At 40.0% G+C, this 15,199-nt stretch overlaps 1 protein-coding gene across 1 annotated transcript in view; it reads right to left on the minus strand.

The window, feature by feature from the left end:
- The window catches only part of PIK3C2G (phosphatidylinositol-4-phosphate 3-kinase catalytic subunit type 2 gamma), a 197,099-nt gene that overhangs the window by 26,929 nt on the left and 154,971 nt on the right, over positions 1-15,199 (minus strand). Inside the window, 2 exon segments of the mRNA XM_032689057.1 lie at positions 3,291-3,366; positions 11,542-11,650. Of these exon segments, the coding sequence (XP_032544948.1) occupies positions 3,291-3,366; positions 11,542-11,650 (185 nt within the window).

A 15,199-nucleotide genomic window follows, 5' to 3' on the forward strand; every position in this document is an offset into this window, starting at 1 on the left:
AAACAGCCTGTTCTCCTCAGGGACTACTCATGAGGACTGTGATTCTGCATAGAGAGGAATATCATATTACAGTTCTCTTGGAAAGCTTGGATCTTCCTTTAGAAGGACATGGAGCCAGTCCCTCTTCTGTACTACAAGGACAGAAGCCATAGAAATCCACAGAAAGCCATGGAGCACTAATTACATGTCAGAACTGGTCCTGGGCTGTACAGTGTTATAACCCACAGCAAAACCAATACAGTCTGAATTATTAATATTTTCAAGAGATATAAACTCAAGAAAAAAATAAACAAGATTGATATAAAAATGTTTTTGATACATTTTCTTTCTCCTTTTTTTAAAAGGGCCTTTATGAAAGGCTGTCTGTGAAATCATTCCTGATATCTGCTCTATCTGCTCTCACTGCCTTGTAGTGAGCTTGGTATAATGAAATGTTGACAATATTCAGTATAATTCAGAATTCACCGCACTGGGAGCACTGATCCAGTATTCATGTCAAAATAAATTTAGCGTTGATTTCTAATCTCTTCATCACCAGGAGAAAAGTACAAATTCATAAATTTTAATTTTTATTTTACTTTAGTAAGTGTAATTACCTACAACATTTATAAATTAAAGCAGTGTAAGAGAAAGATGTTGGTTTGATCAAAATTCATAACCTGATCCTATTGGGCATTAATTTTATTTTATATTGATCCTAACTAAGAGACAGATTATTTGCTTCCATAAAGGCTAAGAGAGAAATCACCACCTCCATGCAAAGCTACAGCCCATATTAAACCTGAGTTATTTTTCAAAACGGACTAATATTAAGACACTCATAACCTTGGAAAGCAATGATATCTGTGGGGAAAGAACATACTTTTTTTCATGGTAATTACCTCTCTCTGGCAGGCTCTGTGAACTTGATTTCTCCCCAGACTGACTCTGGCATTACTACAGAGTTTACTTTTAAATCAAGACTTTCTGAGCACCTTCAGCAAGCAAGAGCCTCCAGGGCCACTGTGCTCTTCCCAGCAACTTCTTGTTTGCTACCTGGCAGTTTGGCATGATCAGCCACCTCCTGCCTTAGCTGGACTTGTGTCTTCTCTGGACAAGAACTGCATGCAAATGCCCTGCAGCAAAGATTTCAGTGAGCTCACTAGGGTATGGCAGTAGCCTAACTCTGACAACCAGGAGAAGAATACACAAACGAAAATAATTTTTCAAGTGGGTGATTAGCACAAGTATGGCAGGTGTTCCTCTGATAGCTGAGGCAGCTCATTTACAGCTAAGCTCATCTTCTTCCACAATTCACTACAACTGACTGTCAACCCTTCCTTGCTGACCACAAGTGGTGCAGTACCCAGAGCAACTCAGCCCATGCTTCTTGTTCTCTGTTTTTATAAGGTCTGAGCTGATTGGGTCCTAATTTGGGCCTTGTGTGCTACTGGTATTCTACCTGTTCTTTTTATTCTACTAAATGATAGTGATCAGTTTTTTGGGCCAAAGGGAGTTGGGTTTTTTGTAGTTTGGGTTTTGCTTGTTATTTTCTCCCATATTAAACAAAGGTTTTGCCCTGAGTCTAGAACTGAAGTGTCCAAACTTTAAAGGGCAGAGTTCTTCAAAAGGGAAAAAAAAAATCCCCCTGTAACCACACTGCTCGAGGCCAGAGATACATTTATCTTCCTTGACCTGGATGTGACCCTCACCTCCACTAACTGTATAATGAACGAGCAGATTGGGTTACCTGTCACGTAGCTTTCATCAAACACCCACTAAACACATTTTTGCCTCTGTTTCTTCATTCTCTTCCTTGATTTTGCTGTCACTGGCAACAAAAATGAATGGCTTATCCTTCAGACTATATCAGCTCAGGACACCACAGCAGGAATTATGAGGCAGCAAGTTACTTCTCAGCTTTAGTACAGATTCGGTTCATGCTTTTGCATAAGACTTTTACATCCAGATGTTCTGTAATAACTAGGCACCTAAATATTGGTGAAATGTCAAAATTCTTCCAAAGACCAGGGATTTTAACTCCCTTGTGCCTCAGCTCACTCTCACATCTGTATATCTTTGGTTAAAGATGGTTACAGAGAGATGCAGTCCACCACGGACCCAGACTACATGTTCCATTTGAACTCTGGTTTGGATTTTATGTGATGAGATTGAGCCTTTTATGTCCTTAACACCTAGGACATCTTTGCATTATCTCCTTGATCCTTTGTAAAAGTTAGAGCAACCATTAGTAATTTTCAATAGTCATAATGGGTTTAATATGATAATGGCATGCCCTAATCAAATAAACCCTACACATGGGGAATCTTCAAAAGGCTGAGAAGAAAAAACGGGATTTATTTTGTTCTGATGGATTAAAAAAAATGGTCTCAGCAAAAGAGATAATGACACCTTGGTCTGCAGAGGGATTAAATTAACTTAATGGACATGCAAACTAACTATGCAGAGATACTCGTGCTCCTTTCTGAAATGTGGAAAACTGGTGATCTTGGAAACTATCCTATCACCTGAAGCACATAACAGCCAGCTGAATTGTTGTGGTGCAGAGTGCAGCTGCAGACTTCTTTATCAGATTTTATTTTGCCTAAAACTGACTACGGAAGATTATTTTGAGTGCAGAACTAAGGCAATGGAAGACAATAAACATTCACAGTTTACTTTTTATAGTTTATGCTTTGGCTCTTAATGCTGTAATGTCAGAAATTAGATTAAATTAGGTGCTGGACAGAAGAGGAAAATGGGTTAAGTGTTTACATAGGCTAAGGGAATAGTGCAGCATCTCATTCAGCAAGAAGTGAATTACTACTGTCATTAATAATGTATGCCTAAGCATTAGCATAATGTTCTCTTATTTACCTGCTCCACTCATGGTGAAAATTACCTTAGAAGTCACCTCTGATTTTCTTCGCTTGTGCAAGCACACATTGTGCTTTGTCATGACTCACATCCTTTCCTCCAAATTCTTCTACGAATATTTTGTTTTGTAGAACAAGAAACCTGCCACAGTTTGTGTAAATAAACTTTTGTTTTGCATGCAGGCATGTTTATTCAAAAGAAATGAAGCAAGGCTGAGGGGAATATGCAAAAGAGAAAGAAAGCTACAGGTGACATTAGTAACACATTTTCAGAGACCTTGAGAAATCAGGAATTATTTGATGGTATCTTTACGTCCTAAAAAAAAAATAAATAAAGGTGCCTAAACACTTTAGACTCACCTTTGCTTTACTATATTTAATATTATTAAAGAAGTCCGTCTTGGAAAAATAAAAAAAGATGGGTAATCCACATACCTAAGGTCACAGATGATGAATCTTCTGCCAAGGTATTTTTGGACCAATTCAGGAAGAAGCTGAGTACAAGCTCATTCTGAAAGAGAATAAAAATACGGTAGGTAATACCATATGTTGTGCTCTGTGCCTTAAATGATTCCCCTCAAAGAAGATTGCTGTTAATTTTTTTATGTATATATTAGATTTAGCAAAAAAAGGGAGCCTTTCCCTTATGATTATGGGCAATCATAATGACTTCTACTCAGGCCCTGGGAAGACAATGGTGCCCGTTACCACTGTCCCAAGGATGCTGCACTGGTGCTACCTGGCCCCTCTCTGTCAACACACTTCCAGACAGCAGTGTGCTGTGTGGGCCGTGGATCTGCACTCTTGCTTGATCTCCAGCAGCTCAAGATTTGTATCAGTAGCTGCAACTGCTTTTCCAGAGCAGCCCATCTGTGACACGAACACAGGAGCCCATCTTTGCTGTGTCCTGTGTAGTCAGCACGAAACTCGCCCTTGGCACGGGACCGACCCCGAGCATCGTGTGGGCCTCCCTGAGGCTTAGATGTTGTATAAATCTCCCTCACATGTCAGCTTAATGGACACTTACACTGAAAAGCTCCATACAGAGTTAAATCCTACCAGAAACCCACGGGGAGTGAAAGGGATGATCATATTTCACCATCCTGTTTAAAAGAGTAATCCACCTTATACACTCCACTGTAACTTTTATCTTTATGTATTGACCCGTGCTGCTCTAGTGAACATAGATAACAGGTAGTTACATTCAGCTGTAGGGAATTAAAACAATAAACCAAATCCCCATATTTGAGTATTGGGCAAGGCAATAAAAATGTGAATTCTGAAATGGACTCTTATGACTCTGAATCAAAGGTGGACAGTAATTGCATTTTATTAGCTTTTCCATAAAGCCATGTATCAGAATGGCCATTCTTTAGGATGGTTAGAATTGCTACATTCATGCTGATGTTACTTGGACTGACAATGTAATGAATGGGTAGAACAACAGACTTTTCAGATTCTAGCATTAAAATGTCACCACTGCTTTTTTCAAGCCTGTGGAAAATAATGTGTCTCTTATTGGGAAGATGTACTTTATGTAGCATTTGTGTTGTTTCAGTTTGACGAGATGTGGTGTAATTTGTGCAAGGAGAAAAAGAAAAGGAAGAGGGTACTGACAAACACAGCTAGGGAGGAGTTAACGTGGTTACAGCAGACAGAGGAACAAGATGTGTTCATTGCAGAGATAAGATTTAGCAACTGGGATTTACTTTAACAGTTGCCTTTTATTTTTCGTTCTACTGGTTGGAGTTTTTCCTCCCATTCTGATATTTTCTTTAAAAGAAAAATCAGGGGGAAAAAACAGGAGAAACTAACAGAATTATTTTCCTTGAACCGAATGACAAATCCTTAAGCTATTAGCAGTGGACTGCCAATACACCTGCCTGTCTGAGCATGACTGATTATTCTCTCATCTGATAAAAACAGCTTACAGGGGAAAGCCCATACACCTGCTTCAGCTTCCAGAAGCTTTAAGCAGGCAAGTTATTCCCTGTGGGACCTTCATTCCCTCTTTCAGCACAAATCCCATGTGCAGGAAATCTCCAGGGTTGAAAGTATATTTTTAGCAGACCAGCCTTTATTTGACAGCATGAAAATAAGCAGAGAAACTCTAGCCCTCCAAGTTCAGAGATCTTGAGAGAAGTGGGCAGGAGCTGGAAAGAAAGATACACAAACTGACTTGAAAGAGAAATAAAAAATTCCACGCTGAACAGCATGGTGTTCTTTCTGCTTCCTCTCCACCTACTCTTTCTGCAATAAATGGAAATACGTGAACCGAGAGGTTTGTAAATAGGAGATGCAAGGATTGTTTCAGGCGATAGTTCCAAAATCTCATTCTGAAGCGGGCAACACTCCGAAAAAAAATGACATTTGGTTTAAGTAAAGAAGTGGAATTCAGGCAGATCTCACAACAGGCATGAACAGGACAGGCATGGACACTGCTGGTGCCACAGCACTGACTGCAAAGCTTTCCCTGCCTGTGTGTCCATTGCACTCAACAGGTACTGAAGCTCAGGAGGAAGCAGCAAGGCTAATGCTGGCAAAAAGAATGCAAAAACCTAATGGAACAGGTCATGTGGCAGGGGCAGATGAAGCAGGTTGTCCAGGGCTAAGTGCTTTAAAAGCAGTGGTGGGGATGTCTCCTGTGTGTTTGGGGAGATAAGCATTTTGCACGCTGTTATTCATAAGACAGCAATTTCCCCCCTGAACTGTGCTAATCTGCCTGCTGCAGGACTCCACCATTTAGATTTCCACCAGCAAAGCGTGTCAGTACCTTAAGTTCAGCCTGTGTCAGCAGAGCTCCAAAGCACACACTGAACTTTCCGGTGATTCCTAAATCAGTGGGACCTCGATCAGTTGGACCCCACTTAATGGGATGGTACAAGCTCAGAATTAAGCATGTATCTAATTACACTGCTGAATAGAAACAGGTATATTAAAGCTTTGAACCACAGGAACACTGTATAAAGTGGATAGAGCCCACTTCTAAACAAACAATTGTTTTTTAGGAAAATGTAGCCCTTGGTGGGAATCTTAAGAGACCCTGTGATGGTCTTGGCAGATAGGCAGGCATGGAGAATGACCACAAGCACCCACTTACCCTTTTCCCTGCTGAAATTTTTACCTTTAAATCAGCAAATGGAAATTCTCTACATATGGATTCTTGGAATGCCTCCTACAGTTTGTTTAACCATTCTTACCTAAGAAGACAACAGCCTTTAATAGGTAATGATATTTTGCAGGTCACTCGACAGCATTAGCCTAAAGGGGAGCAGCCAGGTACATATGGCCAGTTCGGTTAGAACTCACACATCCCCTTTTTTTCAGCCATTAAACTCAAAAGGTACAAATTCCACCTTTACTTACACCAGGATAAACAATTTCAGTGGCACTGGGAGGGCTGGTACAGCCCTGCATCAGTTAGCAGGGTAGAATTTGTCTACTGCTCTCCATCGGAGACTAACTAGAAAAGCACTCTGTTAGTAGTGAAACACATCCAGATTTCAAACCAGATTTAATTTTGATAGAAAGAAAAGCAGCCTACCCTCTGCTTTCAGCTTTCTTTTCAGCTGTGTTAGAGCAGATTTGGGGTCAGAGAACACCCATGCGCCTGTTATACTTTAACAGGATGGAGAATCAGCAGGAAAGAAAGAAACCAGAAAAAGCTGACCTTGGTGCAGCTGTTAAAACTTCAGGAAAGGACAGTAGAAAAGAGAGGACTTTGAACCCTCCCCATTTTGGACCTGCTGGATGCCTTGCCACGGGAGTACAGGAGTGGTGGGAGTTCCAAAGGACCCACACACCTCGGGGGGAGCTTTGTACCACCATGCTCTGTGCCCCCACACGGGCACTGTGGGAGCTGTTTTCTCATCTCTGCGAACTCCAAGTACTGCCAGCAAATAAAACAAATGAAATATGGGAAGCTCTTATCAAATGTGATTACTTTTACAGTGTAAAACATTAGTCACTCTACAACAATGCTGCGGTCCTCATTTTTACTGTACACTTGAAAATGAGGGAACATAATTTACAATCATTTTCCATTTACACCCTCTTTAAAGCCCTTTTATACAGCCTATAAGTCACCATAAAGCTGTTTATAGAACCTATCCATAGCTGAAACATTGCCACTGTTTGCTTACCTGCTTGCATTAGATTTATCTTTGCCCCCGAAGTCCTTACTTAATTTGGATATTCAGAAAAACCTTTATAGACTCAAACCCCAAAAGACCTATTTTAGTTTTTTTTTACTGATTAGCATACTGTGCACCTGCACTTACTATTATGTTTGCCAAATGCCCTCACCACCTCAAATCTCCAAGCCTGCTGAAGTTGCACACAAAACAAATCTATGTGAAAGATGTGGAACAAATAACATCAGTTTATTTAAGACTACGCAGTTTTGCAAGACCAGTGTGTACATCTAGTGTCTGAGCTGTGTTATCAATAACTATATAATAGCCAGTTATTATATTATAGTTATTATATAATATCCACAAATTAAATACCACATCTTTTAAATGATGAGAGATGGGAAGATTATCCATGCCATGTTACCAGCTGGCTGAGGGCACCAAATGCACATGGTTGCAATATAAAACATTGCTTTAGGGTCAGTTTTAGATTTTTCACTTGCAATGCCCAAGCCACGTGCAAGTTGTCTTTCCAAGATAAGCACGAAGACATTCGGTTTTGTCAATGCTGCTGTTTGACACCGGGGCCAAAAGCAGACTAAATTAATGGAGCCTTACCTTGCTTTTGTGTCCTCAGGCAATGTATAACCCTTCTACAATACAGCCACACAATGACAAGCCACCAGGGCAGCCCTAATTCATAATAAGAGATTTGGGCTGCAATCTCCACTCAGCCCATCTCTCAGCTGGACTTGAGCGAAAATGTAACAGTAGTCAGCAGCAGCTGCTTTTTGTCACAGATTTGACTTACACTTTGAGAACGTATATTTTTGTCATCTTCTGTGTTACCAAGCTTCAATTCATTGGTTTTTGATGCTTCACCTCTTATTGGTGACATCGTTTGGTTGTTTTGCCATTTCATGAAGAAAAACTCCAGAAGTCTAAAGATTGTTGAGGATGTTGCCTTGCAGATCTAGAAAACCCAGGTACTTCAGGGTATGCAGGCAGTGAGTCAGTCAGCAATGGTGCAACTGGCCCAAACCTAAATATTCTTGCACTGTGATCATAAATATTGCCACTGGTTTGGGAGGAGTAGAATGAAATTAAAAAAAGGTGCTGAAACCTATTTTTGATCCTGTCCTAATTGACTCAGTGCGAAATGAAGGTGCATCAGCTTCTGCATTTTAGTGATTGATGTAATGAATACAGCTTGTTGTTCATGTATACAGTCTGCTGGTGGAGTTATTTATAACAGTGTTAACCTGAATTTAAGAAAATCATTCCTATTCCAGGCAATTCTTCAACAAATATTGAAGAGGAAGTCAATGAGTGAGGCTTATGCTCAAAGTTAAGTGACAGACTTAAAAAAAATGCTGTGACTAGGGATGGGCATGAGCATATTTAAGCATTTAAACTGGTCCAAGAAAAAGTATCTCCATCAACTGATCTGTCTGCATTTGTTGGATCTGATACTAAAGTTCAGTGATGGAGAAAGGAAAAGTTTCTATATTAAAGAAGGGTGTAAAGAAACATTTCATTCCATTTGAGCTCAGTGCAAATGAGAAGGCAGCTGTTTTCCATCTCTACTCCTTCATTCCAACCATTTAGCAGAAAAGGTCAGTGACATTCTGGTATACTCTTAATTATAATACAATTAGCATAATCAGAACTTAGTCTGGACTAAAAAGCATGCACTTAAGGCATGACTGAGGAAGGAATTTGGATATAATCTGATTCTTTCTTCATTTCTAGGATTTATAATTACTTAATTGGTAGAACCAAGTCCTGTGTGGACTGGACTAAATTTTTCAGAGCTGAAAATGGTGTCTAGTCAATCAGGGTAATGTGTTTACAGTGATAACAAGGGTATTTTATAATGAAATAAAAGCTCTTCTCTCCATCTCAGACAATACTCCAGCCTTCTGCACAGCTACAGTACTGTAGCTGTACTGTACACTACAGGTACATTTCAGCATAAAGAAAAGACTGTGGTAAGAGAGTAAAAGGGCCCCTGGCCTACAGGCATCTGTTCTTACCAGATTTCTTCATAAATTTATGAATTAATTATTTATTCCTACATAGTTTTACTATTTCATAGGAATGACACTTTGGTAATGCTTGAGAACAGACAACTCACTAAATGGTTTCAGCCAGACTCCTTGGCAATTTGAGAAAAAGGGCAAATTTGACTGCAAAGTTGTCACAGGCATGAAAAGAGACAAAACAATTGTATTTATTTTTATCAAGAATACCTCCTAGCTTGGCTTTCTGCTCAGGCTAAAGCCAAGAAGACACCATGACACTTTTAAAAGAGTCATACCAAAGTGAAAAGTAAAAAAAAGAATACAAAGGAAATTACCCACCGGCTGATCTCCTTGTTCTAAGTGGGTCAGAACACGTCAGTATTTTCTAAATTTCTCACATCTCCCAGCAGGAGAAGCATATTGAAGTAAAAATAACGATTCAATGTTTATGGAGTATCAATAACTTTAAAGGTTACCATCTAGAATTGCAGGTTAGCTGCACGGGGGTAAGCAAGATGATTTCCCACATGCAGCAGCACTTTACAGAGGGAAACAACCTGCTCATTGCTCTGTTTGTTGTCGTGCCTCCAAGTCCAGCACACCAGGAGCAGTGCAGCCCTCTTAGGCACAGAATTGCTTTCTTCTCCTCATGGTTCAGTGCTACAGGCTGTACCAGCCTGGAAATAGCCCCCTGGGCTTGTTCAGAGCCGCAACGGCACGTGTCCCCAGGCAGATCTGCCCACAGTTACCTCCGACTACCCTAGTTGTGGTTGTGTCCCAGTGTCCCAGCAGCAATGTGCTGGGAGGACGTCCCCAGCTCCATGGGTGCATGCTGCAGGGCATTAGGAAACCCATTGCAAGGCAGCCTGCTCTGGCTGATCACTAACCCATGCACAGACCATGGAGTGGGAGGGAGAACAAAGTTTCTGTGTGTGACCAGGAAACATTTTTATTGCTATCCCAGGGCCTTAAGCAGTATAATTTTTCAGCTGAAGCTAAGGCTTCTACACAGCAGTGCTTGGCCCAAAATTGAAAAGCTGTGTACCTTCCAGCAGCCCAGAGCACAGCAGAAGATACCCAGCTTTTCATTTCTAGGTCACTGGCTTATATCAGCTTTCCCTCAGCTGTGACCAAAAGGCACTAACGTAAAATAAACCCACGACCCGAACACGAGCGTCAGAAATGAATCACAGAATTGTCAGGGTTGGAAGGGACCTCTGGAGATTATCTAGGCCAAGCCTACTGCCAAGGCAGGGGCACCTGGAGCAGGTGACACAGGAACATGGCCAAGTAGGTTTGGAAGGTTTCCAGAGGGAGAAACTCCACAACCTCCCTGGGCAGCCTGAGCCAGGGCTCTGCCACCCTCAGTGTAAAGACATTCTTGCTCATGTTGAGGTGGGACTTCTCGTGTTTTAATTGCACAACAATCAACCCATACTCGTGGAGATTATTTGGCAGGTTCAGCCAAGGGAGCCAAGCACCCAAGTCAGCTGTTTGTACCAAATTAGGTGCAACTCTGTGAGACAAATAGTTTTTATCCTCTTTGGAAGTCTTCTCAATTTCAACACAGGGCTCAGAATTTATATTCATATTAATAAGAGAAATCTCATTCGTTTTGCATATGGACAATTTCCTCTTTAATCTCCATTACACAGTCACAGCTGGGAAAATTTTATAGTTAGATAGTAAACATTTTTCTCCTCCTGCAAGATGGTTGAAATTTTGGAGAACAAACATCCTGTCATATCTTCTTTTGGCAACCTAGACCGTCCCTGCTATTAAACCAAAGCAGCCCCAGTCTGAGCTGTGGGCCTGAGGCCATGACATGGTTCACCTGGCAGTGGCCCTCAGCTGCTCTCAGCCGTGGCTTTTATGATGCTGAGGTGCATAAGGCTTTGCCCTGGCCCAGACAATGAAAAGGCAATGTCTGTTACCATTTAAACTTTCCACTTTTAAACAGAGGAACCTCAAATCTCAGAAGGCAATAATGAATAAAAAATGAGAAACCCCTAATTTTAATGGACACAATATATCATTCTGATAATATTGAAACAGTCTGTATTTGGTCTTATGTTTGCAAAACAATTTCTTCTACACGTTAACCACATTTTGAAATGGGTATTTCTGGGCTGAAAGAATGGAACTTTTCATTTAACAGCTGTCAAAATCAGACTTTTCAATATTTCAAAGCTTACTCCTTTTTTAGACATTACATTCCTCAGAACCTACTCCTTTCTGTCAAAAATTCAGTGAATCACTACTTTTCGATGGCAGCAAAGGAAGAAAAGTTTTTCTGAAAAATGCCCTGCCAGGTCTAATAAACTATTTCTCCGTCATGCTTGTCTTTGTCTTAAGTTTTGATGAATGCTGTAATGGCTCCATCCCAAAAGAGCTGCATTAGAAGATGTGTCACTTATGTAATTTTTTTTTTTCTCCAAATGGGACAATGGAAGGATTCCTGAATCATTTGGTACAATGCCACTAGAAGTCATATGCAAATTAAAAAAAAAAACAACTAGAAATGCTCACATTAGCCAGTTTCCTGGAGCCACTTAATAGCTGCTTCAGATAGAGATTCAAATCCTTCACTCTTTTATCTTCAAGATCCGTAAAAGGTAAATGCCATGAGTGGGGAAACCTGCAAAAGAAAAATATTCGTAAGCATAACTCTTGTACTGTATTTGCTGAAAATGTTTCCAGCTCTACTTAACAGAAGAAAGTCAAGATTTTCTAAGTGGTTTGGCAGGTAGAGGAACGGATGGGTAGAGTCCAGATGATTTTTTACCCTCTCACTCTGGTTCTTCTAATAATTTGCTGGTATTTTGTTTCATACTGTAGTACTTTTTCTGTCTAAATCATTAATTTAAACAGCAAGTAAATAAAGAAAACCTAAAAGGTAGTTATTTGCATTTTGTGATATCTAAATAATTAGCCCTTTATGAAAAAGGAAAGCACTGCCCTCCCCATTTTTTTCACTGTGCCCAGTACAAGAGATCTCTGATCTCAGCCCAGGGCTCATGCTATACACAGCCTTACAACACAATAGTGAGTACCAAAGCCCTACAGAAACAATGTGACATTTGATGAATATATCATTGCTTGCATTTTTACCTCAGCTATTTAGAGTGTAGATAGGTTTTTCAGAGGAGGTCCCTGATCCCATATGTAATTTCAGGCACTAGCCTACTAAAAGCAATATATGAAAACAAACGATTGTCCATAGCAAAAAAATCAATCCCAACAAAAGCAATAGCAATAACAATAGTAAAAGTAATGATCTTGCTGAATTTTTATTAAGACGAATTTAATTTCAGTTTAGTAAATAAATCACATATGCATAGAATGGCCTTATGTCAATTTTCCAGTGCTCTGGTGGTTGAAAATGTCAAAACCTCACATTTTTTTACTTGAATCATCTTTGCATTTTAGAGACAATGCACATTAAATCGGTCAAAAGGTTAGATTTTTAACAATACACATAATCAATTTATATTAACCTTGCCCTGACGAAGGGTATTTATCTCTCAGGTCGAAGGAGCATTAGAAAAGCTATCTGTGCTAAATTGCACGTAATGGCTTCTGTGATATGGATTGCTAATAGTCGGATTCATAATAAACATTATGCTTTATGTCCTCTAATGTATGGGATAGAGGAAGGCAGAAGTTTTGATCTGGTTATATTTCATGTTCCACCACCCCCTCTTGTAAATAGTCAACCGTGTCTTGTTTACAAACCTTTTTTTTTTTTTGCTACAACCTTGTTTATCCACTAGACCTCAAGAGGCATCTGAAGGCTTCAGACAAATGACTAAGGAGCTGTCTAGCATGTGATACATTGGAAAGGGACACTTGGCCAGCCTTTAGAAAGGCAGTTGGGCAATACTGTGAGGAAAAACTCAGGGCTGGTATAACTTGGTTTGCAATTAAACCAGCAAGGGACCAGGATGACAGCAGCATACTGGATGTTTTTATGAACTTTTCATTATTTCTGCCCATGGCACTGAAGGGTTGGGGCTCAGAGAGGGGCTGCACAGATGAGCAGCAAGAGGGGACTCTCGCCTCGTGAAACCACAGTGGCAGGACACATAAAGAAGTGGAGGAAGTGAGAGATATGACCCAGGATCATGACATAGATGAGCTGCACAGATAAAAATAGAGCCCAGGTCATCTGGCACACACAGATAGCCTGTGAATATTCTGGGTTCCCCTCTGGGGCACAAAAGGACTTCTTTCAAGGGATTATAGGGAGGAGCTGTTTGGAAGCAGCTTAAAATGAATTAGACTGTGTAACCCACAGACAGGGCTCTGGCTGTAAAATGCAGGCCCTCAGAAGATGCATCCTAAGCACAGTGGCCAAACAGGACAGAGAAACTGCTGATTGATAGCACCAATAACTGCTGGAGTGAAGGACAATATGAACCTTGTGGTGGCACTGAACCCTTCTTTAGGAGGCCTTCGAGCTTTTGCTGAATTGCGTTTGTGGCTGAATCCAGCTTTGCCCTTGTGAGTGCTCTCGTGTTAGAAGAGGTGAACTTCCCAACCTGACATTCAGCTTTGCATCTGCCTTAAGTGGATCAGAAAAACATAAACTTGCACCGTGTGCAGACATCCTCCATAGAGAATTCCACTCCCTACTTGTCAGCTTGAACGTTGTTCTGTGTACAAATTATGTCACTTGAACGTTTTCCTGGGTGAAAAGATTTTTGGCCTTTTGCAAAACAATAACGAAACACAATTAATACTCTCTCTGAAACCAAATAAAAAGGAGGGTGCTAGAATGCAAGGGCTTGCTTGGGGCAGCTGCGCTTTGGCTTGTAAATATGGGCTGAATGTTCACATGTCAATAGCAAAAGTTCAGATTCTAAGAACTCTGAGCTTTTGCCATTAGTTTCTTGTAATATAGTCAGTATTTGGCACTTGTATGAAGCACTCTCATATTGCATTTTTTTCTCCTAATGAGACATAAATATATACAATTTCATGGAATCAATACAAAGCAGAAACCAAGTCCTTTCTGTAAGCAGTTCCAATTATTCTAGTAATAATAAACATTTTACTTTTTAAATCATATGTTTTTAAACTGATTTTGTGGTTATATTGTGGAACAAGGCTTTTTCCTTCCTTTGAAGCATCTGGCATCAGACAGAGTTGGAGCTTTGTAACACACAGACAGACTAATGGTCTGATATGGTATGGAAGTTTCAGTAATAATAACAATTTCCTTTTAAAGAAATAATTAGTTTTTTATTATTAGGATAAAATCTGGGATACATGAAAAGCCTCAAAGTAATGAAGTTCTGTTAGAAAACAAACCAAAACTTTAATATTAAAAAACACGGCTATCAAGAAATATCATAAAATGAATTTCTTTAACACAATCTTGGAGAAAGATCATGCATTGACAGGTTACTGCTGGGACTGAATTAGGACAACAAAGCCCTTAGAGGTGCTCTTAGAGACAGCCTCAGTATATGCAGATTAACCCTCTGTGAGTTCTGAAACACTCTTTGTGAAAATGTTGTGAGAGATTTTATTAAAAGTAGATTTATCTGAAAAATGGCATAGTACTACTTTTGAAATTCACAACAGGGTTTCTGAGGTCTGTGCATTTCTACAGAGAAATGTATTTTCTCTCAACGGGCTCTGTCATAAACAGGTACTTGTTAAATATTTCATTTTACAACCTAAAGGTTAGCGTGTAAATATCTCCAAATCAAAATCACGATTCAAGCACTTGCGGTATTTGTTTAGTGAAATTTCGATTCTCACCAGCTGCTGCAAACCTGTTCATGTGAGCCACTCATAATGAATCAAATTGGAGTCCCCTCAGGTAGAATAGAGATTCTCTAGAATAAACTAATCTAAACCTGAATGCTTCTCACAAGCTTGAGGGAATAGAAAATTTGGATCTGAAATTCTTGGACTTTAAGTCAAAACCATGTTGTCTGTGGCTGTGTACTTCAGGCCAAACGCCAGACCTTTATATTTTTCAAGGATATCACTTGAATCTCAACTTGGTTCAAGTAAACTGCTTGTATTTTAGGCCAGCTTTATGTTTTATTGCAGACAGAGCCTGAAGAAGGGCTTGTACCAGATGAGTCAGAATGATGGTGTGGAGAGGACTACTTTGTTCTCAATGGAGGATTCAGTATAATGTATATGATATTTGTAGATGTTTGTAGAAGAA

Source organism: Chiroxiphia lanceolata, chromosome 5, assembly GCF_009829145.1.
Source record: "Chiroxiphia lanceolata isolate bChiLan1 chromosome 5, bChiLan1.pri, whole genome shotgun sequence".
Lineage (NCBI taxonomy): Eukaryota > Metazoa > Chordata > Aves > Passeriformes > Pipridae > Chiroxiphia > Chiroxiphia lanceolata.